Genomic DNA, 24275 nt, shown 5'->3' on the forward strand with positions numbered 1-24275 from the left:
TTTGGTAACTTTAACAATTGTTACAATAAATTGGTTACTGTTTTCTTTTATTTACAAATATATATATATTAGTACTACAGTATTAAAAAATACAAGGTTATTTAGGAGAAATTTTTTCTACCAAGCTTTACAATTAGCTTCTTCTTGACTTCACCATTGTTTCTCAAAAAGGTTAAACACTTTGTGTTATAAATTGGTCAACTTTAGTGCATGATTGAAAAGTTTTTTCGTCTGTCCTCATTGAATCGAACAAACCGAACTTTTAACAAGTCCCTGTGGCAAATTAACCCTCTTTCTTTGTTGCATTCTTTCCAACACCTTTAAACAAATATAATTAAAGTTATATTAAACTTAATTGGTTTAAATTTGTATAGAATAATATTAAAGTCTTATAATATTTAAAGTAATTTTTGGCATAAAACTTTTAATTTAATAAGAATATATAAGTTACATGTTCTAAAAAGAGAAATTGGCTCTCTCACTTAATATAAATAACAAAATAGCTATGTGAATATTTAGCTTTGTTTGCCAGGCAACAGTAACCCGATATGTTTTGTACAAAAGGGTTAAAAAGCCAGACTAAATTTAAGGACCCAGTGACGACTATGTAATTATTGTGCCCTAAAGGTCTACATTGTTATTGCAAAAACTTAAGGAATTAGTAAACATTAGGAAGAATTTCTTGTCTCGACTGTGTCAGGTATACATACCTTTTCTAAAATGTCGTAAACACACATTAGTTGCTGATGTATTATTACTATTTACTTATCACATTGTATGAAATTAAATGGTATAGTCTAACTTTTTAATTTTAAACTTACTGCTAAATATTCCATCATGTCAATGGTTCCAGTTTGATCCACATCAATTTCCTTCATTATTTCTTTTAGTTCGTTATTTGTATACAAGTGGCCTTGCTTCATTAGCAATTTCTCTAACTCCTCGTCATCAATACACTTTAAGCAAAGAAAAATTTATTGTTTTTAAGATAATAAGTTTAAAACAGGTCATAGTAAGCTTTAAAGTACAAATGAATAGTTTTTGGTAGTTAGGCCCATTATAGTTGTTTTTCAAAATTTTACATTGTTGTTTACTTCATAATTCATTTAGTTGTGTGACAGTTTTGTAATCGATACACTGTGTGCGTGACAACTCAGAATCACAGTGGAGATTTAATTAACACCTAATTTTTACCCCATCATTGTTGATATCACATTGTTTGAAGAACTTTTCGGCAGTGAGTATGACTGAGAGTTTTAGTTCAGGAAACTTTATTCCCACATCCTGTGTATAAAAAAATATTTAAGTATTACTTTTGTATATTTAATACGGTTATAGGAGGGCCCCTTAAAAAAATCAATTGGTAAATGTGATTGCTTGAATTTCACATTTAATTTGAAGGAAATTAAAAATACTGTTTAATTTGGTTAACTAAAGGGCCTGCCTAGTTTTTACCCCATTTATCCTTATATGTAACTAACTAATTTAATGTATAGTTAAAGTATTTCAAGGTGGATTTTTTTGGTATTAAAATTATACAATATTACTTTTGAACACTCAAATTGTTTTACCTCAAAATGAGCTAGAGCTTGCTTCATTTCAATGAATTTTTCTTGATCTACAGTCAAACTTGCGCCATTAACCTGTTTGGTATCAGGTGTTGGTGTTCTGGTAACTACCTTGCTGGATTTTGATTTTGCTCTTTGTTTTGCGGACTTGGCACGCGTTGGCATGGGTGATCTGGCCTTTGCTGTTGTTGGCCGTACCACACCAAGTTTACTGCTAGGGTTTTGAGCACTAGAATTATCCTAAAACAAAAATAAATTCAGTAAAATTAAAGGAAACTTAAAATGTTTAATAACCTTTTACCTGTTTTCAAAGAATTTTTGCTTCATTTTTTGTTTAATAATATTTAATAAATTATGTTATTATACCAGTGGTAATTGTCGATTTGATTTTTTGAGCTCAGCATTTTCTGTTTCAAGTTGTGATATTTTTTGCATCAAATCATAAACTCTTGCTTTTTGAGATTGACTTTCTTTCTCTTTGATATCTAATTCTTTTTTCAATTCTTCCTTTTCCTGTAACCATTAGTTATTCAGTTAAGGTAACAGTTTAAACATATGTTCTCTTTTTTATTTGTAAAGTGACATATCAGTATTATTTCATTAGTATGTGTTTATAGTGGCTAACATCAGACTCCACAAAAAATGTTTTTAACTAATAAGGAGTAATTTTAGACTTACCCTAACATATTTGATTAACACTTCATGTAATTCTTCAGGGTTGGTGAAAGAGGGTAAAACTGAGACTGCCTCTTGTTCTAATTCTTTAGTCATTATTATTTGAAAATTTTAATATTTACTTTTGTTAACTTGGTATTCTTCTAGACTTTTTGCAAAAAATTATTTTATTTTTTTGATAATTAATTATCAAAACTTTTATTCAGGTAAAGTTAAAAAATATTTTCACAATGATGAACAAATATTATAAATTTTCACATCAGTTGATAAATCTTATAAACTGGCAATTACTAAGAAACTCTATTTATTAAATCATTGTAAAATTTAAAGTAAGAAAGGCAACCTAACAAAGGTAATTTAATACCAAATCAATATGTTTTGTTGTTGATGACTACACACTGTCCTGTGGTTTAGCTGGAAATCATAATTAGGTTAACAATACAAACACAGAGTTTACAAATAATTCGTAACTTGAAGCTAACAGACCTACGCTAAGGACCATTGTCATCAAATACCAAACACTATGGGTAAATTTTTAATTCGATGAACTCCTATTTATAGATGATAAAACATGATTGATTGAATAACAAAAACACTTTTTTGAATACATGTTTTTATTACACTGTTCAACCTTGAGAAAATAAATCATTTGGCAAAATTAGTTTTGTTCCAACAAAAAATCCTGATCAAAAATAACATTTAAATTGTTTATAATATATAAAAACTTAACAAAAATTAGTGCAAGCATATGCTAAAATTTAATGGCTTGACAAAAGTAAAATAAAAACAAAAATCACATAAAATACCACAAAACTTATTTGTTCACCAATAAGACAAAAATTAAAATTACGAAAACAAACAAATCATTTATAAGTTACTATTTAACATCATGGTTATATGTTTGAAACTTTAATGAACAGGAATCATGATACACCTGTAAGAATAAAAATAATGAAGAATTTACAAATAATTGTTACAGTTCGTCAATAATCATTGCGTCAACAATTCCTCCTCTTTTCACTTCTGAGCATTTGTCACTTTTTGGGGGCAGCATTAAAAGAGCATTTGCTGTCAACATGGACAGCAGTCGACTGCTGATCTGGCGGCCAGTGCTGTCTGCCCAAGGGGTAACTTCTTGGGGTTCCCACCTAAGGTGGACACGCTGGTATTCCGGCCGTGGGTCAAGTCTAACATCTGATGCCAACTGCGCAAAAAATGTTTCAATAAGGGGTCAAATTTACAATCTCATTAAATATTTTGGATAAGTTTTACAACTTGGTGCTCATATTTTGGGTAACAGTCTATAATAATAAAAATGTGGAAAACAGCAAGAATACATGCAATTTATTTTAAAAAAAAACATTTTAATAACTTGAAGGGTAAATTAAATTGCGACAAAAATTAATAAACTTTTTTATTGAAAAATGAAAAAGTTTGACAAACCTTAACTTTAATAATGGTTGGTCTTGGTTCTTTACATCCACTTAACCTTCGAAGTGAGGGCAGCACAAACAAATTACAAGTCACAAGGGCTGATACTGGGTTACCTGATGAAATGATGGTAATAAAAATTGTTATTTCCCAGTATAAAAATAAATAGGTATAGTATATCCAATACAGCCATATGTGAATTTTTAGTACAAATATTGAGCTTAATTTAAAAAATTCATATTTTATGTGTTTGCTGTGAGCACACTTAAATTTTACCTGGTAAAGCAAAAAAGCATTTTCTTCCACCTCTTGTGTCAATTGTTGCATACGTAGTTGGTTTTCTGTGTTTAAATAGATTTTAGTATTGTGTTGAGATATTTTAATAAATACCACTTATTTATTTTTTTTAAAATCAACTTTAAATTCTCAATATTTTATATGTTTATTGTATAAATAAGAAAATTTATTTGTTTTAAAGTTTACCCTGGTTTCATAAACACCCGACCAAAGTGAATTGTTGCTCCCAATTCAACTAAAGCGGGTTTAATGTAATCCTTTTCACCCATAGATACCCCACCAGTAGTGACTATGACATCAGCTGTTGTTGCAAAATAAAAAAAAAACGTTAAATTGTTTATCTTAATTTAATTCCATATGACACTATAAGTAATTGGATAGCCTATACCATGTATGTGGTTTTTAGCAATTCAGGTTCTTAAAAAATTACCTTTGTCACATGCTTTTAAAAGTGTTGTCTTTAATAAGTTTGGTTCATCTGGAATTATTCCAAGATCAATAACTTTATAACCTTGTTTCTTGAATGTAAGTTTAAGGGAGATTCGATTCGAATCTCGAATTTCTCCTGGGCCCAGATTTCTTGTGGAAGGATCCGCCAACTACAACATAAAAATATTGTTTTAAGTGAAGATTTTTTTATTTAAAAACGCTTAGTAAGTGTTCAAATTGGTTGCAATTCCACAAATGCTTATGTGTTGGGCGATCCATAAAATTGACTTAACCTAAACCAAGTCAATTTATTTTGTTTTTTTTGTGAAATAACAACTACATGTTTACACACACCTCACTTCCTGTAGAAAATATTGCAACCACAGGCAGCTTGTACACTTTTACAGCAGTAGCACCAACAGAAGCTAGAAGCCCAATTTCAGAAGGTCCAAGTTGGGTTCCAGCTTTAACTACAACTTCTCCATTTTTTATATCGTTTCCGATTGGTCTTACATGTTGACCTGCCACCACTGATTTTAAAATACGAACCTTGATTTCAGTTTCTCCCTAAAATTAAGACACAGTTTTAGTGTTACTTAAATTTAAAATTCCATAGCCAATAAGATAATAAAGCAGTAAAAATTTACTGTAAAGCCTAAGATATGTTATTTTTTAATAACCATGACAATTCTTTAAACTTTTGTTATCCCATGCACAGCAAAGCTTTCATATTATATTAATTTGTATAGTTTCTTATTACTTACATCATCTCCTTCAGCTAGTAATAGTGTGTCTTCCACAGGCACCACTGCATTAGCTCCACTAGGTAGTGGAGCCCCAGTGTTTATTCTTAATATTTGACCACTAGCCAGAGTTAACTCTTTGGCACTGTTGTTTGCTCTATCACAAACTGATGACCCGATTACGTCGAAATCTCCTGGTGTTTCAGATGCTTAAAAATTAACATATCATTTTTTATTTTTACATGCATGTTAATATTTTTCTTTGCTTTGATGTTATCATTTTTTATTACCAACTAATTTCCAGTCACTTAAACCTAGGTTCACGATCAGCTACATTTTAAACATACCAATAACAGCATATCCATCCATAATAGAAGCAGGAAAGGGTGGTAAGGGTCCACTTGCTCTTACATCTTCAACCAAAACATGGCTGATCACCTCTGCTTGAATAAAGAAAAAGTTGTAATCTGCTACTTTAAAAATTTGTTACACAAATAGATCCAAAAGCGGTGAACCTTATTTTGTACCTCAAAAATCAAAAATATCTTATTTAAGTTTATTTAAGGTACATGTATTCACAAAATCACATTTTAACACACCATTATATGATTTAACCAAGCTGGGCAATCTAACTGAGTTGTTAAGGATTAATGAGAAGGCTTTGTCCATTGAAGTAAGGGGGTAGGGTGATGTTCTTAATCTTCTCGCTACTTTGCCAAGATCAGTTGAACCAAGTCCTAACAAATTTTAAAAAGTTAATTTTAATTGATTTTTAAAGTTAATCAATTATTAAAGTGTTGATTCAAGCAAAATTGCTTTCAAGTTAATTTTTAAAGTTTCCTGCTAATTTGTCTTAGCTTTTGCTTGGGTAATGAACTCTAAGATTTTATTTAAAAAGCAAATTTATTTGCCAATAGTATTTAAATAAAGTTAGTGAACTTTAGATTTTATTTTTTAAGCAAATTTGCCAAGGATAATATTTTATTTCGAAAATTTATATTTAGAAATTGGGTACAAAAAGTTCAGCTACCTTGGGCATTAGATTAATATTAACCATATAAATTGATCAGATACAAACTTATACAGAGCTAAATTTATATTTAATTTTCTCTTTTTTAAAGCAAAAAATAAAATTTATGTCACCTACCTGACACTGCGCTGTCAGATAAATTAGTTCTGCTTTGTGCAAGTGGTGTGTTACCAACTACTCCACTCTAAATAAATGTAAATGGCTATTTGACACACTTGCGATTTGCAGTATTAAATATTAATAGGACCGAGAAAAAGATCAATTAATGTGTTTTTAGTGTTTCCAAGATTTTTTAATTTTGAGAAGAGTTTTTATTTATAAATGTCAAATATTTTAAACATAAAGCAAGTTAAATGGCTTACTGAAGTGCCCTCAGTTATACAAATGTCTTCATCACATTCTATATTCATGTTGATGCTGGATTCAGATAAAAGGGATTGAGTTGTTGGTTGGGATACAAGACTGTGTTGCACACAAGTTAAATCACTCATGTTAGAAAAGCCAAAAGCCTAGAAAAAAGTCATGGCTGATACTTATGGCATGTTATGAGTATTTAAGACTAATGCCTTGACTTTTGTTTGTTTTGATTTTAAAGCTTGTCATATTTTATCAGTCCATTAAACTAATGGCCTATAAGTTGAGGTAGTACTATTATAAATGAATGACTTTTTCAATTAATTGATTGCAATGTGGATACAAAAAATTATATTATGCCCAAAATACCGAAACTTATTCAAAATTAAATAACAAATCATTAATTAACATAAAATTTGCATTTTTTCCTACGTGATTATTAGTAGGTTGATGAGAGTGTGAAAGCTCATTTGCATTATTTTCGGTTGAATTTAAAAGATAATTTCTATTCCCTTCTTGATGAACATTGTCGTTTTCATTTCTTAGTAGAGCAATACTATGGGGTAGAACCGGCATTATTACTTCCAATGATTCCTGTTTAAAAAATTTATTAAAAAAATATTATTTTTGTCATTTTAAAAGCACCTTATGTGAATTCAAATTTTTTGATTTCGACAATATTTTTTATAATACAAAATGTACTTTTTTTACTCACTGTAGATGCTTTTACACTGCCTGGAAAGTTGATAATCAAAACATTATTCCTTATTCCACATACAGCTCTAAAACACAACAAATATAAATATTAAGTAAAATTAACACACTGTTGGCAATAAGTTTGCAATCAATAATATTACAAATTAAACCTAATATTAAGAACCTATACACACAATGTAGTCTTAAAATTGGAATGCCAAAGCTTAACGCCAAAAAAAAAATTAGATTTTAAACCTAGATAGCATTGCATGTTTTGTTTTTGTTAGCCCTGCCACAGTGATGGCTACCATCATAGCAGGACATTCTTTTTCGATAACAGAACGGGTTGCTTCTGGGGTTACATCTCTTGGGGCTAACCCTGTTCCTCCGGTTGTTAAAATTAACGTCAGCCTAAGATTGTCTGCCCAATCTCGTAAAGTTCTCTAGGAAAAAAAAAAAATTTATTTTAAATTTTTGTTTGCTTATTTTAAAATTTTAAAATATTGATCTTTTTATGGATTTATATTTTAGTTTTATTTTTTTTTATTTTTTAAGTTGTAATTAGTTTTTATTTTTTAAAGTTGTAAAAAAGTTATCACAAATTTTAAGTGAAAAATTTATAACTGAGTATAAACAAAAACAAACAAATTAAAAAACAGATTATTTTTATATTTACTTTACCTTTATTTCCTCTTTCTCATCTGGCACAATTTTTTGAACTTTAACAATCACCCTGTACCTATACCAACAAGTCAAAATTCAAAAATCATTTTATTTTTTAATTTTGGCAAGTTTTAAGTATTCTAAACCGCAAAGGTTCAAAGTCTTGCAGTGGAGACTTATGTTATGTAAGTAGATTTTTAGCCTAGGGCTCTTGCTGGAAAATGTTAAACACTAAATGTGGCCTTAATTATAGTAGAACACACCTGATAAACATAAACAATTTTTAAGAATTTGTTTTTAATTTATAAAGAATATAGTTACTAACTTTTCTAATTTTGAGATGACTTCTTTTAGATTTGATCCACTTAGGTCTTGTGCCTCCCCTCTTGCACATCTATCAGAAACTAATTATATAAAGTTTCGTTACATAATCATTTTAGTAATGTAATGTGTATTAATAGATTTTAAAGAATGAGTCATCATTTGCCTATAAGAATACTGATTAAATTAATAAGTTCGAAGTAGTGGATTTTCCAAGCTAAATCAAATGTTATTAATACACAAATTTTTAACTTAAAAAAAATCTTTAAAAAATGCAAAATATATTACTGTAATAAATAATATTCCAATTTTTTTATACAATTTTTTTTTTAAATGGATTTTAAAATCAGTTGTTTTATTAATTTTAGGAATTCACAAAGTAATATTTTTACCCGTTAAGATTCCAACACAAATTGTATTTTCTTCCTCCATGTCAGTTGAAGATCTTGTCCCAATCGATCCCTGGTCTAACTTTGCACTTTTCTGCCAATATCCTGAATAGGCCATTTTAATGTTAGTTAATACATAAAAAAACAAGAGTTCCTATGCACACAGCATAAATATTACTCAAGAACAAAATTTAGCCAGAGCACTGGTAGCAACTTAAGCGTTATGTAAGATAGCCTGGGGGTGTAGTTTTTCTTGAAAGTGCTTTCATAACAGGCCCAAATTGGAGGGTTATAAATTTTTAATATTTTTATTTTTGTTTAGATAACAGTTTAACCACAAATGATAAAAAACTTTTTTTATACCTAGGTTGTGAACAAATAAAAATTTTGTGAATATTTTTAAATGCTTAACTTAGAGTTACCAAGCAAACAGCAACTCTTTGTGGTAGTTATTAAATAGTAAACTCTAGTACAAAAATAGAAAAATTGTACAGTCGTAGAAGTAAAAAGATTAAGGCATTTTAGTCATACAAACATGGTTTTTAAATTTTGTGATAGTTCAGACTTTTCAAAAGTATTTTTCTTCTTTAATTTACTTTTCAAAGCTAGAATTGCCGTATTTTGTGGCTCCAACAACAAAGCATTTTTAATATCAGAGTGAGCCAAGTCGTAATTTTTTAACTCTATTAAAGCAGTTGCTCTTCTATAAAGTGTTTTAACTGAATTAGGATTTATTGCAATTGAGTCAGTGCAGTTTTGAACAACTTTTAAAAAGCACCCATGTTTTAGTTGGCATGCAGCAAGGTTTGAATGCAGAACTGCTAGCATGCTTTCGGCATTGCCTTTATCTTCAGTTGGAATATTTTCACAGGTAAGGCCAACCAATATATACTTTAAAGCTTTACTGTAAAACTTTGCTGCAACATCAAAGTTGTTTTGTTTAAAAAAATCTGTGCCAGTTTCTTTGAATTCTGCTGCAATGCTAATGCACTGAGTTATATTCAATTCATATAATGGAATGGCTTGCGTAAACTCAAATAAAGTTAGCGAGAAAGTTACATTTCCGCCTACAACAAAGTTTTTAAAGTTTTCAAGAAATTTAACATCAATTTCAATTTGTGATTCGCAATGCATTTTTTCTAAAAACTTATCCAGTATATCCGTTAATATATCTTTACCATTACCAACTTTGAGTACAACTTTTTCATTGAATTTACACCCCAATAATTTTTCCAACTTTATTAAATCTTGATGGCTGCTCTCCAATAAAACTTTACATTCAGATCTTTGCAAAGGGCAAGTTATACCATAGCCAAGTTTTAAAATTTTACTATTAACAGAAACTCTTTTGTTCCACATTTTAAATGAAAATAATGAACTTTTTCCTACGTATAACATAAGTTTATAAGGAAATTTGTGTCACAGGTAATAAAACAAAACACTAAGTAAACATAACACTTTACATACAACTACAGGTGAATGAACAATTATTTTTTATTTTAAGACAGCATTTGTGTTTTAACTACTATACTACGATTTTTGTATTCTAAAATACGTAATTTTGAATTTTAAATCACGATACAATTAAAACAAGTTTTCTTCAGCATATATTTGATTTTATCAAGTTATTTGAAAACCTAAATAAGGTTCAACATATAAAAAGCGCGCCCATAGACAAATAAGTTTTTTTTTGTTTAACTGTTTTAACGTTTCAACAAATTTTTAAACTTTGCTACTCGAATTCGAATTAATTCTTGGAAATAGTCACGGTGGCCTATTTTGGGGATTCCCCACCATTGCTACTTCGCTGTAGCGATTTTATTGAGGCAGGTATTAAATTGTTATTTTTAATAGACAGATAGAGTGTGTTGACTTTAATAACCACGTACGACAGAACCAAACTTACGTGTGCTTGTTTCTTTAAAGGTAAACTCGAAGCATGGACAACAAAACTGTTTTTGTGTTGGATCATGGCCCTGCAATGTCGGAGTCTTCCGAACAAATGGTTAATTTTGACATATTTACAAAATCTAGACCTCAGGTATTTATTTTATCATACTTTTAATAAATAAAGGTTAAGAACTGTACACAAGTCAAGTTAAGAACTATACATAAGTGCTGTTAGTAATTTTTTTTATTTTTATATGTGTAGACAATTCTTTCGTAGTTAAAATAAATAGTTTTGTAAATGATATAAACTAAAATAAAACCATTAATTATTATTTTTAGAAAATTCGTTATTATTGTTTCAGGGTTGTGTGCCATTAGCACCAGTATCAAAGTCTGTGTGGTCAAGTTGTACGGAAGCATTATGTGAATATTGTCGAATAGTTTGGGATATTTTTCCTGACGAGAAGTTGTTAAGGTTTATTATTAGCGGGTCAAATCTCAAAACTTTAAACTCGTGGCTTCCAGATGAACAAACTATGAGCCATGTAGGTTCTTTCGGAATTTTTTTTATAATTTATTTATATGCAAAATTTATTATCTAGTTGCAAAACTTTTTATTATTTATAAATTTTAAGAGTTTAAATTAAGTCTGCTGGTCTTTGGCACCAATCACGGAGAGCATTTAGTTTGTCTTATTAGGTTTGCGATGAACGTATTTGCGTATGATAATTTACCTGCACACTACAGTTTATAAATTGGACATACATATATGTACATGTATGTTGGTTCATAAACTCTATTACGTATAGATGTATTAGATAGTTCATTTTTGGTTAATATACATAACATTTTTTTTACTTGGCTTTACTATTTAAAAAGGCGTTTAAATAGGCCTAGTTAAGTTGTCTTATATTGTTAAGCTACACACCAAAATATTAATTTTTTGTCTATAAAACCCTTTTTACCCTTTAGCCTAATCATTAAAATCTAGGGTTTTGGATTTTTACACACTTAAAAAAACTTATATATTATAAACTTACCTGGTGAATGCCATGTTGGCCAAGTGTTCAAACTGCAGTTTTCATTAAATCGAAACATCATGTCCATTTCAGCTAATGAGATCTCTTGCTTCTGTCGGCCCTCCATCAAACAAAAAGGAGTCGACAATAAATTCTGCGCTGATGTCAGCGATAGAAGCACTTGGTGAACTTACTAACAAACAAGACCCTGAAAATCCTGTCAATCAAGGAAGAGTTATATGCATAACACAACTAAAAAAGTAAATTAAATAATTTGATTAACTATAAAGATTTTTTTGTTTATTAATAAATTCTTTTACTGGCACTGCGGTTTTCAATAAATTAATTTTCCAATTAAACTTTATAAATATTATAAGTGGTTTATCTTAATCTGTGTTACCTTTAAATGTATGTATATATACCTTTGTATGGTTGATTTAAAATGTTCAACTAAAAATAGGAATTTTTTTTTCAGTGACAATGCAAAAAAGGCGTTAATTGATTCTTTCTCTGATCTAGTAAAAAAATTTAATGAAAAAAATACCCCATCTCCATTAACAAGGTGATTTAATTGAAGTTGTAATTGAAATATTGATTTTTTGTAATTAAAATTTATCAATTAGTTTTGGTCATTTGCATAATAAAGTTTGCAAATAATCAATACAAGTAGCTTTTTTTTAAATGTAATTGTATATTTTTTGTGTGATAATCTAATATCTATGTTTTAAACCATGATATTGGTTTTGTTTATTTACTCTTTTTTGTTTTATTAATATCAGTGATCCTTCAAATAGGTAAATAATAAATTCAATTTTAGATGTCTACCACTGATCAATGTTGAGTTAGTGATAATCCATGTCAAACCCTTTGGTGTAAATTACCACATAACAGAACAATCTACCACTCAGATATCTACAGATCCTCAGATTAATGTTGAATCACATGATGTAAAATCAACAAGACATGGAATTTCCATTGCAAACCGTATGCTCAACTTAGTGCAGAGACATTATGATTTGTCAGTTACTAGTATTACTGGAATTCCCATGAAGGTATGCTAATGGTTGGTAATATTTTGAAGTGGGCCCCCATTTTAGTTAGGTGCTAAAAAGAAATACAAACCTCTGCCAATTCCAAATGCAGTTAAAAAAATTGTTAGGCACTATATATAATATTATTACCATCTGCCAAAATTCTGTTCAAGACTTAATTTAAATATAAAATTTAGTTCCTTCCCTATCAAGGTTAGAAATATACATAAAACAAAAAAAGACTTTTTTAAATGCAACACTTAAAATTTTCAAACAAAATTTGTTCTGTTTGACCTTGTAAATTGGGTAATACTTAATATTTAACACAAAAAAAGTTTACTTATGGCTGCATAAACCTTCATTAACAATGTTGTATGTAGGAGGAACAACATGCAAATAGCTCAGCAAACTATGATGTTCTTTTGTTGCACAAAAGATTGCCAGGAACCAATTTAACTGAGTTGTTCATGGGAGATGGTGAACTGACTTCAACCATGCTTCTTAAATGGTGTACACCAAAAATTAATGTCAATGGTCAGTAGAGTTAAAATAATTAAAACTACTTGAATTTTTAAATAGGTAGCAAAATTTATTTCAAATAACAGAAATATAATTTTGACTACTGATGTTAAAAGTACAATTTTTTAAGGTAATTCTATTTTAGAACTTCACCACTGTACTGGAGCCGCAAGAATCAGCCCTGTTGATGTTAATAGTCGCCCTTCACTCTGCCTTACTAACTTCTTATTAAACGGTAAATCAATTATCGTTAACAACAAACCAAAATTTATTCTCTAAATACCAATCGATTTTTTAAAGGGCTTATCTAAAGCAAGCACAAAAATAACATTTCTAGATGAATTCTTTTATTTTAAAGTTAATTTTTTAAACTTCTTTCAATTTTTTAAACTTTTCTTATCAACCTAGGCCGCTCTGTTTTACTGGAGCATTGGAAAAAGGGGGTGGACGGGGGAACTGGGACTAGTGTGTCGGGGTCCAAGAAAATGACCCACATGATCTCATGTCGGGGCTCAGACATTTTCCTTCATGCTTTGGGGATCTGTCAGGCTCCGTTTGAAGACCCACCTTCTATTACTGATGGACCCGGAGGCAAAGTCACTGATTATAGAATTAATGTAAGATTTCTGTAATACCAATACTAATAAGTTTAATATGGGTTTATGTATCATTTTTCTTATATATATATTTATATATTCTCGAGGTGGGAAGGTCAACTTCATGACTTAAACATCAGTTACCCAGATCCAGCCTTGAGTTGCCTTGGCAGTTTGGAATATTATAGATCATAATTGTCCAATAAATAAGCTACTAATTAAGTGTTGAATCAACAGGAGTTTATGCCAGTTATAGCACATTGCTCAAGGGCGCTACAGCATTAAAAATGTGGAAATCGTATTCAGGACCTTATTTAGTGACATAAAGTGTTTTGACCACTACACCATTTTATTTTTGTATATATCTTTATCCTCGATGTGGAAAAGTCGAATGCGGGACTTAAACATAGAGTAACATAAGTTACTCCGACCCAGTCTCTAGTTGCCTGTGGCAGTTTGAGATATTATAGATTATAATTGTCCGGTAGTTATGTTGCTGATTAAGTGTTGGCTCAGCAGGAGTTCATACCAGTTACAGCACCTTACTCAAGCACCTTACAACATGAGATCAGTGGGGATTGAACCCACGACCTCATGTGTGGTGTAGTAAGTGTTTTTACCACTACACCAAGCTGCCGGTCATATAAACAGCAATTAATGAACCCACAAAAACAGTTTTGAAATTTTCTATCACACTTAAACATAGTAATATAAAAATAATCGACTTTCTATTTTAAAGGAATTTACAGAAGTTATTAAAGAAATGCAACTTTTTCCCTTGCAAGGAAAATTAGCAAAGTTAAAAACCGGGATTCTGCCTATTGATTATTCATTTGCTAAACTAAACAGATTGACACAAGGTTGGCCTCTTGTAATGTCAAAAACAATTGTTTTCAACATGAAAAGTACATTTGATCCTCTGTTGAGTTTAATAGTAAAGGTAAGATATAAATATTTGTTGATTTTTTAAAATTTTGTTTAACAAAAATATTTTAAGTTTTTTTAACATTAATATTTTTATTTTATTTTTCAGGACTCTTTATCACCCGATGATGTGGTTAATTGTCAAAGATCAATTTATCGCTTAATTGAAATGGAACGAGAAGGTTCGAATCTACCCTTAAACAATCATCAGAGTTCTCGTCAATCTTCAACGAAAAGTGCAAAAAAGTAAACTTACATTTTTTACTTTGTTTTGTGGTGATCATGTACATTAAATGCCTTCAAAAGAATATGGAAATGGGACTACAAAATTTAGAGTTAAGCTGTAAAAAATAGTCTTTTACAATTGGTGTAAATAAATATTAACTTCAAAAAGAATTAAGATTTTTTTTGTTTGTCCCTTTTTGCCTATTTTACAAAAACCGGTTTTGATTGGTTTTTAATTTTAACTTTTAAGAGATGAACAATATAGGCAGATGTGGAATGAGTTGGAGAAATTATTACAAGCTCATTCCACAACTTCACAGTTGCACAAGGAAGTTTATGATTGCTTGTTAACATGTATTGGGAGAACTGAACCCATGGAAATCACCACATCGGGGTAACTATACAAGTCTTGTTATTGTGTATATAAATTTTATTTATTTGAAACTTTTTTCAAATTTATTTGTCATGTATTTTTTATGATAAATCTTATATTAACTAAATTGATTTTAAATAACCTTTTCTTGTTTTTATTACACGCAAATATTAAACAGTTACAGAGAATTAAAAACAAATTAAGATTTAGTGATTCCCTTTTTCACTTAATCAGAACCTAGAGAACATACCCAAAATTAGCAAAGAAATGTTTAACTGAAAATATATATATATTTGTTTTTAAATAATTAAGAACAAAATCATCTGAAGTGTTCGAGTCTCCAGAATCACCTCCACCCTTGAAAAAACAAAAGGGAAATGATGATGTTGTTATTATATCTAGGTCTCAAAAAGGTAAGTTGATGGGTAGTAAAAAATGTATTTAAATAAGTTTGTTATTGAGTATTTTTATAATAAAGTTCATTCTAAGATTTAAACAGGGTTTCTATTCATAGAAGTTTACATAAAATCCATTATTTTTTTATTTATTCCTTACGTTGAAAGACTTTTTTTTTTAAATTTATCGATAATAAATTTGCTGATTTATTTTACGCTCAGCGGAAGTTTATTCTGTTTATATCTTTATCCAAGTATTTTACAGCTTAGGGGTATTAAAAACGGGCCCCCATGCAACAAAGAGTGTTTTATGTTTTAATGTTAATATATAAAATCCTTTCATTAAACATTTACAAATCTGTCTTTAAAATATGCCAATAATTTTGTTTTACTATTTTTTAACGAAGGTGGTCAGTCGTTATTGAATATGTGGAATCAGCGTATCGACAACATCAACTCACAACGTCATGTGGAATTTTATGGAAGGCTTGCAAGTGATGGAAATAAAGCAAAACTTTATCCGAACATCGAACAAAATGAAAATGCCAACACTGGAGGCAACCAAGATCGACAAGGGCAAAGGTAACAATTTTGATTTGATTAATTATGTTTTAATTTAGAATACTAATTGACATATTAGGTTCATATTGGTTTATTTGAATCCATACCAGGATTTGAGCGTTTTAATATAGTTTAATTCAAATTTATTTAATTGCAATACCAATGCAAAGTGTATTCTTTTAAAAAAACATTTTTTTATAAAAACTTGCAGCGTAATTTAAAAAAAATAAATGTGTTTATCTAATATAAATGTGTTTTTAGGTTTATTGATTTGATCTTCAATAATTTGAATTTTTTATTTTTACTTAATTTAGGCAACATGGTCACCATCGCTTTCATCACCACCGCGGTACCTCTTCCGGTGCAAACAGCCCTAATCCTGGTAACCGAAGCGGTCGTTCTACACCCCAAGGAAAAATGGGAAGAGACAAAAAGAAAAACTTTAACGCGGCCACGTGACCTAGGAAGGCAATACGACAAACTGTTAAGGGGCTTAAATAAATATCTTTTTTGTAGTTTCATTGACCAAACAACTGACGCCTAAATGTGCTTGAATGTTTAAAGACTTGTTTATTTGAGAAAAATATACGTATCAAAAAGTGTATATAAAACACATGCTACCTACACTATTTTGCCTGTCATAAACTATTTATTTCTGTCTACGTAGGCTTAAATGATGGTTTGGTTTACAGGGTCGTTAAATAATACAGGGATATCCGTTTGATAAGAAAATAACTAATTGAGGGTGCGCGCATTGGATTACGCGGTTAAATAAAGTTTGTAATGAAAATCAAGTTTTTTAAGATTTTTAGTGGCATGTTTGGTATTGCAAAATGCAATTTGATTTTGTTAATTGGTGCCTAACATTAACATAACTGATGTATTCCTATTTAATTACGTGGTATAGGCTATGGACAGGTGGTGATTTAGACAGAGATAAATGTACTTTTTTTATAGGCCTGTATAGATATAATTAGAAGTAACATTTTAACAGAAATTATTTTTTTTATAATACAATTAGATATATTGCCAAAATTGAAATGGGGTTTACCTATCCCTTGTTTAATTGTTTTGATGATCCCAAGCTTTGTGTGGTCACATTTTTCTTGCCGTGTTATACTAATGGGCAGACTGCCGAGCACGTTGGAGAAAGTTGTGAATTGTGCACATTAGCTTACTTATTTTTTGGATGTTTTGCTGGAGGTTATGTTCGAGGAAAAGTCCGAGAAAAGATGGATATTGAAGGGTCGTGTTTGAACGATTACCTAACTGAGTTAATTTGTCCATTTTGTGCCTTGATTCAAGATAACAGAGAAGTTGTACCTTCCAATTACTCCTACGAGCAAGCAATGGCCCGCACATAAAAATTAAAAAAGCAGATCCTTTGAGTTAATTAAGTTGATAATCGTTACATTTGTATGTTATGTATTGCCCTTGTTGTATTCATTTTGTTTGAGTGAAATAAAATATTTGTGTAAATTTCTTGTGCCAATATGTATATAAATTTAATGTGCTTACAAATTGTTTTTTGTTAATAATCAAAATATAACTTTTGTTATGTTATCAAAGTTGGAATTGATTTAAAAAGTTTAAAAGTTTCTACTAAGTTCAAAGTATTTGCTATATCCAAAATGTAAACAACGAAACAGGAATGGCTGCCACGTCTTTAAAAATAGTGAGCACGCGGTGTGGATGGTTAACTAGCAAAACTTCAATACACTTTTGATGTATTAAGTTTAGTTTTTTGTGTATTTTATGCAGTTAAGAAATTTTTAAAAACTGCTAAAAGCAATAAGGCAGATATGCGAAATTTTATATCTGGTTTGATAAAAATCTATAGCTTTTCCAAAACTTTATATATTTTTTGGATTTTTAACAGGATTGCATACCTATTTTTGTGGTAGACTTCGACGGCAAGAAATTTTATTATACTTTTTGTAAATTTAAAAATCGAAAAAAGAAACAAAAACTAAATATGAAGCCAAGCGGTAAGTGAATTAATTTTTTTGTGTAGGCTATATATATCTTTATCCTCGATGTGGGAAAGTCGAATGCGCCACTTAAACATGAGGTAACATTAGTAACTCCGACCCAGTCTTGAGTTGCCTGTAGCAGTTTGGGATATTAAAGATTATAATTGCCCGATAATTATGCTGCTGATTAAGTGCTGGCTCAGCAGGAGTTCATACTGTTTATAGCGCCTTACTCAAGGGCACTACACCAATTTATTTTGCTCTATTTATTGCTACAGCCACCTTATTTTATAAACTGTTTTTTTAGGCATCAGAATCTCTCCCCTTGGTTTTGTGTTAATTGGAGTGATGATCTTAGGATTTTGGTATTATTTTTCTACATTGACTTACGAGAAAAAATATGTGGACATGCATGCGTTACTTATATCGAGTATTGCCTTTGCAGAAAGAGGAGGAAATCAAGTAAATTTAAAAATTAGTAACCATGTAGAAAAGTCTATAACCTAGTTTAAATAAGTATTTAGTATTTGGTAAATATACATATTGTGGGGCAATACTAAAAGGAAGGAGTAAAGGGAAGTCAAGGAGGAATGTAAGCACTAACTAGAAGGAAGAAGGGGCTTAAGGGAAAGTATTTTGCAGTCATTTTAGTAAACAGAAGAAATTGTCTTTAACATTATCCCACCTTTTAGCATTGACAATATCTGCTTAATAAAAATGAGTGCAAAACACTATCCCTTAAGCCCCTTCTCTTTTCCTTTTAGTGCCTTCATCCTCCCCCGTCTTTTCTTCACTTTAATTATTCCCCATATTGTGTGTTAACATTTTTAATATGATTTATTATTTACTATTATTTTACAATTTTTATAAAGGTTCGAATGGTCCATGAGTCAAAAATGTTAGACCAAGAAAGTAAAGGGGAAACATTGGAAGGAGTGGATGACCCTCTTACTCTTGGTGACCTCAACTCACATCGAGCTATAATGGAATCGTTTGGAAAATATTATCCTGACCTTACAGTAAAAAATATATCTCCATTTTTTGTAATAAAACTAAAAAGATTAAAAGTAGTAACCTTGGTCAAAAGGCTTATGTTATAATATTGATAATGATAATAAATCTATATGGTGTAAACCAATGTTTTTTAAAATGTATATGTATGTTTTTAATAACATTTTAACAAATAGCTAAACTGGTATATATAAATATACATTTAACTAAATAACAACATTTTTCAATCATTAAAACAATATGACTGCTAGTTTTTTTTTTAATATTTCTAAAATAACTTGCCAAAAATCTCGAAACACTCTCATAAACCATACTTTTAAGAATATGCCAGGCCTAAATGATGCTTATATTTAGGTTGTATCAGAGGAAAAAGATAAGCAAGCAATTGGTGAAGATATAAAACCCCCTCCACTATATAACGTTGATGTCACAAATCTTTTAACAAACTCAGATGAAAAAATTAATATTAATGATATTACAGTGTGGGTGGATCCACTAGATGCCACCAAAGAGTTTACAGGTATAATAAATAAATGTGAAAATTGTTATAAAAAAAATTGTTTATTGAATTTAAAACGTTCAAATTTTGATAAAAACTGATACATTACATTTTGTGTTGCCTTATACATTTTAAAAATATTTTGCATTGTTTATTTAGAGGACCTTATTCAATATGTAACAACTATGATATGTGTGGCAGTTAAGGGGGTTCCCGTTATGGGAATTATTAATAAACCATTGGAAAAACCACCAAAAACTTGTGAGTGTTATTTTTTTTTTATCTGTATAAATTTGCGTAATTCACCCTTAGGCTAAGATTATATGTTTAACCAAGGTTTTTTATTCATTTTAAAAAAATTTGGGCTTGTTTATTTTTAAAAATGTTGAAAATCCTGTTTAATGATTTTTTTTAATCCATTTTTTGTGTATACCAGTATACTTATTTACCCTTTTAGTCCTATAAAATTGTAGAATAGAATAAATAAATTTTTTAACTTTCTTATTACTTCATTAGTTATACTTTAATATTTTATATAACCCACTTCAATTAAAAATAATTTTAAACATATTTTTTCGATGAATTAGACTGGTCTTGGGTGGACCATGGTTCAAATATTAAGGATAATTCCAACCCAGATAACAAACATGACATAATTGTTTCGTTATCTCATGCTGGGGAGGTTGAGAAAAAGGCCAGAAGTGTTTTTGGTGAAGTTAACATAGTAAAAGCTGGTGGTGCTGGTAAATATTTGTCTTTTTTATTGTTTGCTTTTTTTGTATAAACACCCATTATGTTTCGAATAAGGTATTTATTAAAAATTATATATATATTTACTTGATTTATTTAATGTGGTGTTTTGTTTTTAACATTAATTTACTCTTGTCGTGAGAAGGTTGCTTACACAACCTAAACATATAGTAATATCAGTTACCTGATTCTTGAGTTGCCATGGCAGTTTGGGATATTATTGGGTATAATTCCTGCCAATTATAAGCTGCTGATTAAGTGTTGACTTACAGGGAGTTTATACCGTTTATAGCGCTTTACTCAAGGGGACTACAGCATGAAAGAAATGGGGATTGAACCCAAAACCTCATGTTGTCAAGCCAGTGTTCTGACTACTACACCATGCTGCAGGTCACTACACCATGCTGTCGGTCAAAGTGCTTGTTGATTATGTAAAAAGTGATTTTGTAACAAAAATTAGGACAAACTTTTCCAAAAGTTCAAATCAATATAAAAGAAAAACCTTAATGCAATTTAATGATCACTTTTTAGGTTACAAAAGTTTAGCACTTTTTAATGGAATAGCATCGGTGTATATTCACACTACCAGAATCAAGAAATGGGATGTTTGCGCGGGTAACGCCATACTCCGAAACGTCGGCGGTAGTATGACTACCTTAAAAGGAAAAGAAATTGATTATTCGGCTGTTGGTTCACCTTTAAACGAGGGCGGCATAGTTGCTGCAATTAACTCGCATCCGTACTATATAGAAAAACTATCTAAAGAATTTTAAAGCGGCCATTTTTTTATGTATTGTGTAATTCGTGAGTCACGTGGCTTGAAATTCCAATTCGAAGTGTAGTATTTTTTTTAAACCGCTGTGCCGCTATCGTTCAAACTAACTTATTGAAGTGATAAATAGTAGTGTAACTCTTTGTTTTTGTGCACTTAAAATCGGTACTTGCAATTTCTTTAATGAAGCATGCACGTGACATATCTCGAATTGACCAGGTTATTACATTACACCTCTTGCACACACAAATGTACTATACCTGTCTTCTTACTATTATGGGTGTTTATAACCTGCTAATATTATATTATTATTTATAAAAGTAAACTTTCTAAATGAAAATGTTTATATATTTCTGTATTTTGAGTTTAAGGTAACTTTTTTATTAAGACTGATTTATCTAAATTTAAAAGTCTGTTAAACTAAGAACTAATGAAGACTTTGCAATACACTTTTTACACCACACATGAGGTCGTGGGTTCAATCCCCACTGATCTCATGCTGTAACGCCCTTAAGTAAGGCGCTACAAACGGTATGAACACTTGCTGAGCCAGCACTTAATCAGCAGTATAGTTATTGGGCAATTATAATATATAATATTTCAAACTGCCACAGGCAACTCGAGACTGGGTCGGAGTAACTTATGGTACTCTATGTTTAAGTCGCGCATTCGACTTTCCCACATCGAAGATAAAGATATATACAAAAAGAAATTAATATATTATATAATCTGTAAATGGCTAAACGTTGCGCTTACAAAATTGGTGACTAAAGTTTTAGATTTACCAATTTGAAAAAAAAAATATAGTCGTCATAGTAACAATAAATATTTGTAGTTATATAAAAACATATGTTAAAATTATTATGCAAATACGACTTTTGCGTAACCCCGCTGTGAAAAAATTAAAGTAAACATACCGTTATAAATTGTTACATGACTGATTACTAATTGTTTTATGATTACATTCGCTATAAGCAAATTTTAAAATAATTCGCCATATTTATAGAACACTTGAACCGGAATCAACAATTTGTAAAGCCGTGTTTCACATTTCGCAAACAGTTTGTTACTAACCTCGAAGATCCGTATTTGTTTACAAACCATCATAAATTTACGATTGAGCTAATCTAAATTGCCATTAAATATGAAGCATTTTGAATTTTATAGCTAAATTTCGAAGCCTGCCATATGGCATGTTTTAAAGAAAAATTACGACATGAGCTAATATATGTCATGACACGTAAAAATTGAAACAAACAATACAATAATTTATGGCGAGGAAGGACGTTTGTGATAAAGAGTAATTGAAAATTAGTTGTTTTCTTTTTCAAGGAATGACGTCATAGACCCCCGATAGCGTGTCCAAAGGGGTATAAATAGGAGTCTTCTTTCAGTATTTTTTCATTAGCAATTAACTAACAGCTTAAAGTAGTGTTGCATAAGATTTATAGGAACAAATTTTTAATGAATGAAAACGATTTAGTTTAATTTACGAAAATGTTTTGCTTTTTTATAGTGTATATAAATACTCATTTCAATAAATAATTTGTGCAAATAAAAGGGTTATTAATTACAAGAACTTTAAACCAAAACATGAAATTTTTACAAGTTTTTTGCCTCGTTACTGTTACGACGTTTTGCCTGCACGAAGTCGTTTGTGCTGCTGTTATACCAGAAGAAAGTGACAACGAAAATCTTTTAAGGTAAAAAAAAATTCAGTAAAAAAAATTATTTTAGTCTAGCTGTCATAGGCTAGGGTGTCGTATATGCAGGCATTAGTAAACATTAATTCAAAAATCTAGCGTAGTGAATTTGTGTCTTTTCATTTTTATTTGTTTATGTTTATTGAAATATTGCCATTTTCTATTTTTAAGGAATTTGCAAGCTTTAAGTAACACGGAAGACCAAGAAGATGCATCAGATATTGATAAACCTCAAAAGCGCTCGCTATCCACACATTATCTTACCAGTCTTCGCACGCAACATCTTGACCAAGCAGCCATCAATCGATTACTACGCCAGTTTATGGGAAAACGGTAATTACCCTTTCAACATTTTTAGTAAAAGACATTGTTAATTTTTTTAATATGGTAGCACTTTATTATTAATTTTTTTAAATTAATCTTAAATTTTAATTTTTTATTTAGAGACTTTTTTTTAACAGTCAAAAATTGCCGTTGTTAGTTATTAAATTATTTATTTTTCTTTTGAACTAGGAATGGAGCTCCTAGCAAACGTTCCGGAGTCGAATTGTATCAAAACGAGCCCCAAGGAGAAGTGGACGTAACCACGGAAGATGACAACGATTTATTCACTTATGTTATCTTCGCTGGAAAGATTAATAAAGACAACTTCTTGAGAGAACTTGACTCGTTAGAACGAAGCCAAGAACCAGTTGAATAGTGTCAAATTGTGTTACACAATCTATACAACCTTTAATATAAGATATTTCGACAATCATTTTTATCTAAAATATTTTTGTTATTATCCTGTAATTATAAATGTAATAAATTAAATCATTGCTTGAAAATATTTTTAACAAGAAAAATAGACACAATTGATGCATTATTTTAAAACTAAAAAGAGTTTTAGAAAACACATTAAGGGTTATATCATTATTATAAAGGTACCGGGAACCGTTATTTTGCCACCGGGACCGTAAAGGACCCGGAATGTTTACAGCTTCAATTCCAACTTTTAGTAATTTTTCAACATTTTTTTTTCACTAAAGTTTTAAAATATCTTACTGGCAGACTGGGCAGATGTTTCTTTTTTTATTAGGCAGAACATGCCTTTAACGTAAAAAAGCGTTAAGATGTATATCTTTAATAACATAGCTATTTTTTAAATGAATAGGGTCTAAGCAGCTAAGGGTAAAGTAAAGCGTAGGGTTTAATTTTACGCCAAAATTTAACGCTTTTAGTCAGTTAGTTGTTAGTAGAAAATTAGGGTAATGTTTATTTAAGGAATGTTTTTTTTTCCCTCTATATATATGTATATCATATAAGTTGTACCCTGCAGATTAATCATATTTAGTTACCGGCAGCATTGTGTAGTGGTAAGAACACTTGCTACACCACACATGGGATTGTGAGTTTAATCCCCATTGACCTCATGCTGTAGCGCTTTTGAGAAAAGCGC

The 24275-nt window shown here is 30.0% G+C and overlaps 6 protein-coding genes across 7 annotated transcripts; 3 read left to right on the forward strand and 3 right to left on the reverse strand.

The window, feature by feature from the left end:
- Window positions 1-36: 36 nt before the first annotated feature.
- LOC145750053 (uncharacterized) lies at window positions 37-2523 on the reverse strand. The gene is made up of 6 exons (XM_082565977.1): window positions 2247-2523; window positions 1935-2081; window positions 1572-1808; window positions 1195-1284; window positions 822-956; window positions 37-318 (listed from the first exon to the last, which is right to left on the reverse strand). Exons 1-6 carry the CDS (start codon window positions 2337-2339, stop codon window positions 238-240), a joined length of 783 nt encoding a protein of 260 aa, XP_082422103.1. The 5' UTR covers window positions 2340-2523; the 3' UTR covers window positions 37-237.
- A 325-nt stretch (window positions 2524-2848) lies between these two features.
- On the reverse strand, window positions 2849-8849 carry LOC145751514 (gephyrin-like). Of its 2 annotated transcripts, none has more exons than XM_082567687.1 (17): window positions 8600-8849; window positions 8212-8290; window positions 7905-7962; window positions 7479-7666; window positions 7243-7309; window positions 6960-7121; window positions 6536-6682; window positions 6291-6357; window positions 5743-5880; window positions 5491-5583; window positions 5165-5352; window positions 4755-4967; window positions 4402-4570; window positions 4158-4272; window positions 3951-4015; window positions 3687-3790; window positions 2849-3447 (listed from the first exon to the last, which is right to left on the reverse strand). In XM_082567687.1, exons 1-17 carry the CDS (start codon window positions 8712-8714, stop codon window positions 3217-3219), a joined length of 2199 nt encoding a protein of 732 aa, XP_082423813.1. In that variant the 5' UTR covers window positions 8715-8849; the 3' UTR covers window positions 2849-3216. The 2 variants fall into 2 exon arrangements, with proteins under 2 accessions (XP_082423813.1, XP_082423812.1); XM_082567686.1 differs by having other exon boundaries at window positions 5491-5586.
- A 262-nt stretch (window positions 8850-9111) lies between these two features.
- On the reverse strand, window positions 9112-10311 carry LOC145751516 (uncharacterized). Its single transcript, XM_082567690.1, has one exon. The coding sequence runs from the start codon at window positions 9992-9994 to the stop codon at window positions 9122-9124; it is 873 nt and encodes a 290-aa protein (XP_082423816.1). The 5' UTR covers window positions 9995-10311; the 3' UTR covers window positions 9112-9121.
- Window positions 9161-16758, forward strand: LOC145751515 (integrator complex subunit 13-like). The gene is made up of 15 exons (XM_082567689.1): window positions 9161-9467; window positions 10523-10637; window positions 10849-11031; window positions 11599-11765; window positions 11981-12067; window positions 12323-12557; window positions 12917-13070; window positions 13201-13290; window positions 13464-13672; window positions 14391-14591; window positions 14685-14821; window positions 15051-15194; window positions 15486-15586; window positions 15976-16150; window positions 16444-16758. The coding sequence occupies exons 2-15, from the start codon at window positions 10536-10538 to the stop codon at window positions 16586-16588; spliced, it is 2130 nt and encodes a 709-aa protein (XP_082423815.1). The 5' UTR covers window positions 9161-9467; window positions 10523-10535; the 3' UTR covers window positions 16589-16758.
- Window positions 16759-17169: 411 nt separating this feature from the next.
- Window positions 17170-17493, forward strand: LOC145750708 (uncharacterized). The gene has a single exon (XM_082566794.1). The coding sequence runs from the start codon at window positions 17170-17172 to the stop codon at window positions 17491-17493; it is 324 nt and encodes a 107-aa protein (XP_082422920.1).
- A 351-nt stretch (window positions 17494-17844) lies between these two features.
- Window positions 17845-21467, forward strand: LOC145750304 (inositol monophosphatase 3-like). The gene is made up of 7 exons (XM_082566301.1): window positions 17845-18117; window positions 18410-18564; window positions 18975-19121; window positions 19468-19633; window positions 19772-19873; window positions 20200-20355; window positions 20894-21467. Exons 1-7 carry the CDS (start codon window positions 18105-18107, stop codon window positions 21133-21135), a joined length of 981 nt encoding a protein of 326 aa, XP_082422427.1. The 5' UTR covers window positions 17845-18104; the 3' UTR covers window positions 21136-21467.
- Window positions 21468-24275: the final 2808 nt, after the last annotated feature.

This window comes from Corella eumyota, chromosome 4 (genome assembly GCF_963082875.1).
Source record: "Corella eumyota chromosome 4, kaCorEumy4.1, whole genome shotgun sequence".
In the NCBI taxonomy this organism is placed as follows: Eukaryota; Metazoa; Chordata; class Ascidiacea; order Phlebobranchia; family Corellidae; genus Corella; species Corella eumyota.

What these genes read in the sequence shown, in the direction of transcription:
- LOC145751515 (XM_082567689.1), top strand. Translation starts at nt 10,536, where the DNA reads ATGGACAACAAAACTGTTTTTGTGTTGGATCATGGCCCTGCAATGTCG. An exon ending in ACCAAAAATTAATGTCAATG is followed by an intron (nt 13,071 to 13,200) that starts GTCAGTAGAGTT and finishes ATTCTATTTTAG; the next exon opens with AACTTCACCACTGTACTGGA. An exon ending in TATATCTAGGTCTCAAAAAG is followed by an intron (nt 15,587 to 15,975) that starts GTAAGTTGATGG and finishes TTTTTAACGAAG; the next exon opens with GTGGTCAGTCGTTATTGAAT.
- LOC145750708 (XM_082566794.1), top strand. Translation starts at nt 17,170, where the DNA reads ATGGGGTTTACCTATCCCTTGTTTAATTGTTTTGATGATCCCAAGCTT.
- LOC145751514 (XM_082567686.1), bottom strand. Translation starts at nt 8,714, where the DNA reads ATGGCCTATTCAGGATATTGGCAGAAAAGTGCAAAGTTAGACCAGGGA. An exon ending in GCAGTGTAAAAGCATCTACA is followed by an intron (nt 7,122 to 7,242) that starts GTGAGTAAAAAA and finishes TTTTTTAAACAG; the next exon opens with GAATCATTGGAAGTAATAAT. An exon ending in CAACCATTATTAAAGTTAAG is followed by an intron (nt 3,448 to 3,686) that starts GTTTGTCAAACT and finishes TTTTTTGCGCAG; the next exon opens with TTGGCATCAGATGTTAGACT.
- LOC145751516 (XM_082567690.1), bottom strand. Translation starts at nt 9,994, where the DNA reads ATGTTATACGTAGGAAAAAGTTCATTATTTTCATTTAAAATGTGGAAC.
- LOC145750304 (XM_082566301.1), top strand. An exon ending in CAGAAAGAGGAGGAAATCAA is followed by an intron (nt 18,565 to 18,974) that starts GTAAATTTAAAA and finishes ATTTTTATAAAG; the next exon opens with GTTCGAATGGTCCATGAGTC. An exon ending in TGCCACCAAAGAGTTTACAG is followed by an intron (nt 19,634 to 19,771) that starts GTATAATAAATA and finishes TTGTTTATTTAG; the next exon opens with AGGACCTTATTCAATATGTA.
- LOC145750053 (XM_082565977.1), bottom strand. Translation starts at nt 2,339, where the DNA reads ATGACTAAAGAATTAGAACAAGAGGCAGTCTCAGTTTTACCCTCTTTC. An exon ending in TGTTAATCAAATATGTTAGG is followed by an intron (nt 2,082 to 2,246) that starts GTAAGTCTAAAA and finishes TAATGGTTACAG; the next exon opens with GAAAAGGAAGAATTGAAAAA. An exon ending in ACATGATGGAATATTTAGCA is followed by an intron (nt 319 to 821) that starts GTAAGTTTAAAA and finishes ATTTGTTTAAAG; the next exon opens with GTGTTGGAAAGAATGCAACA.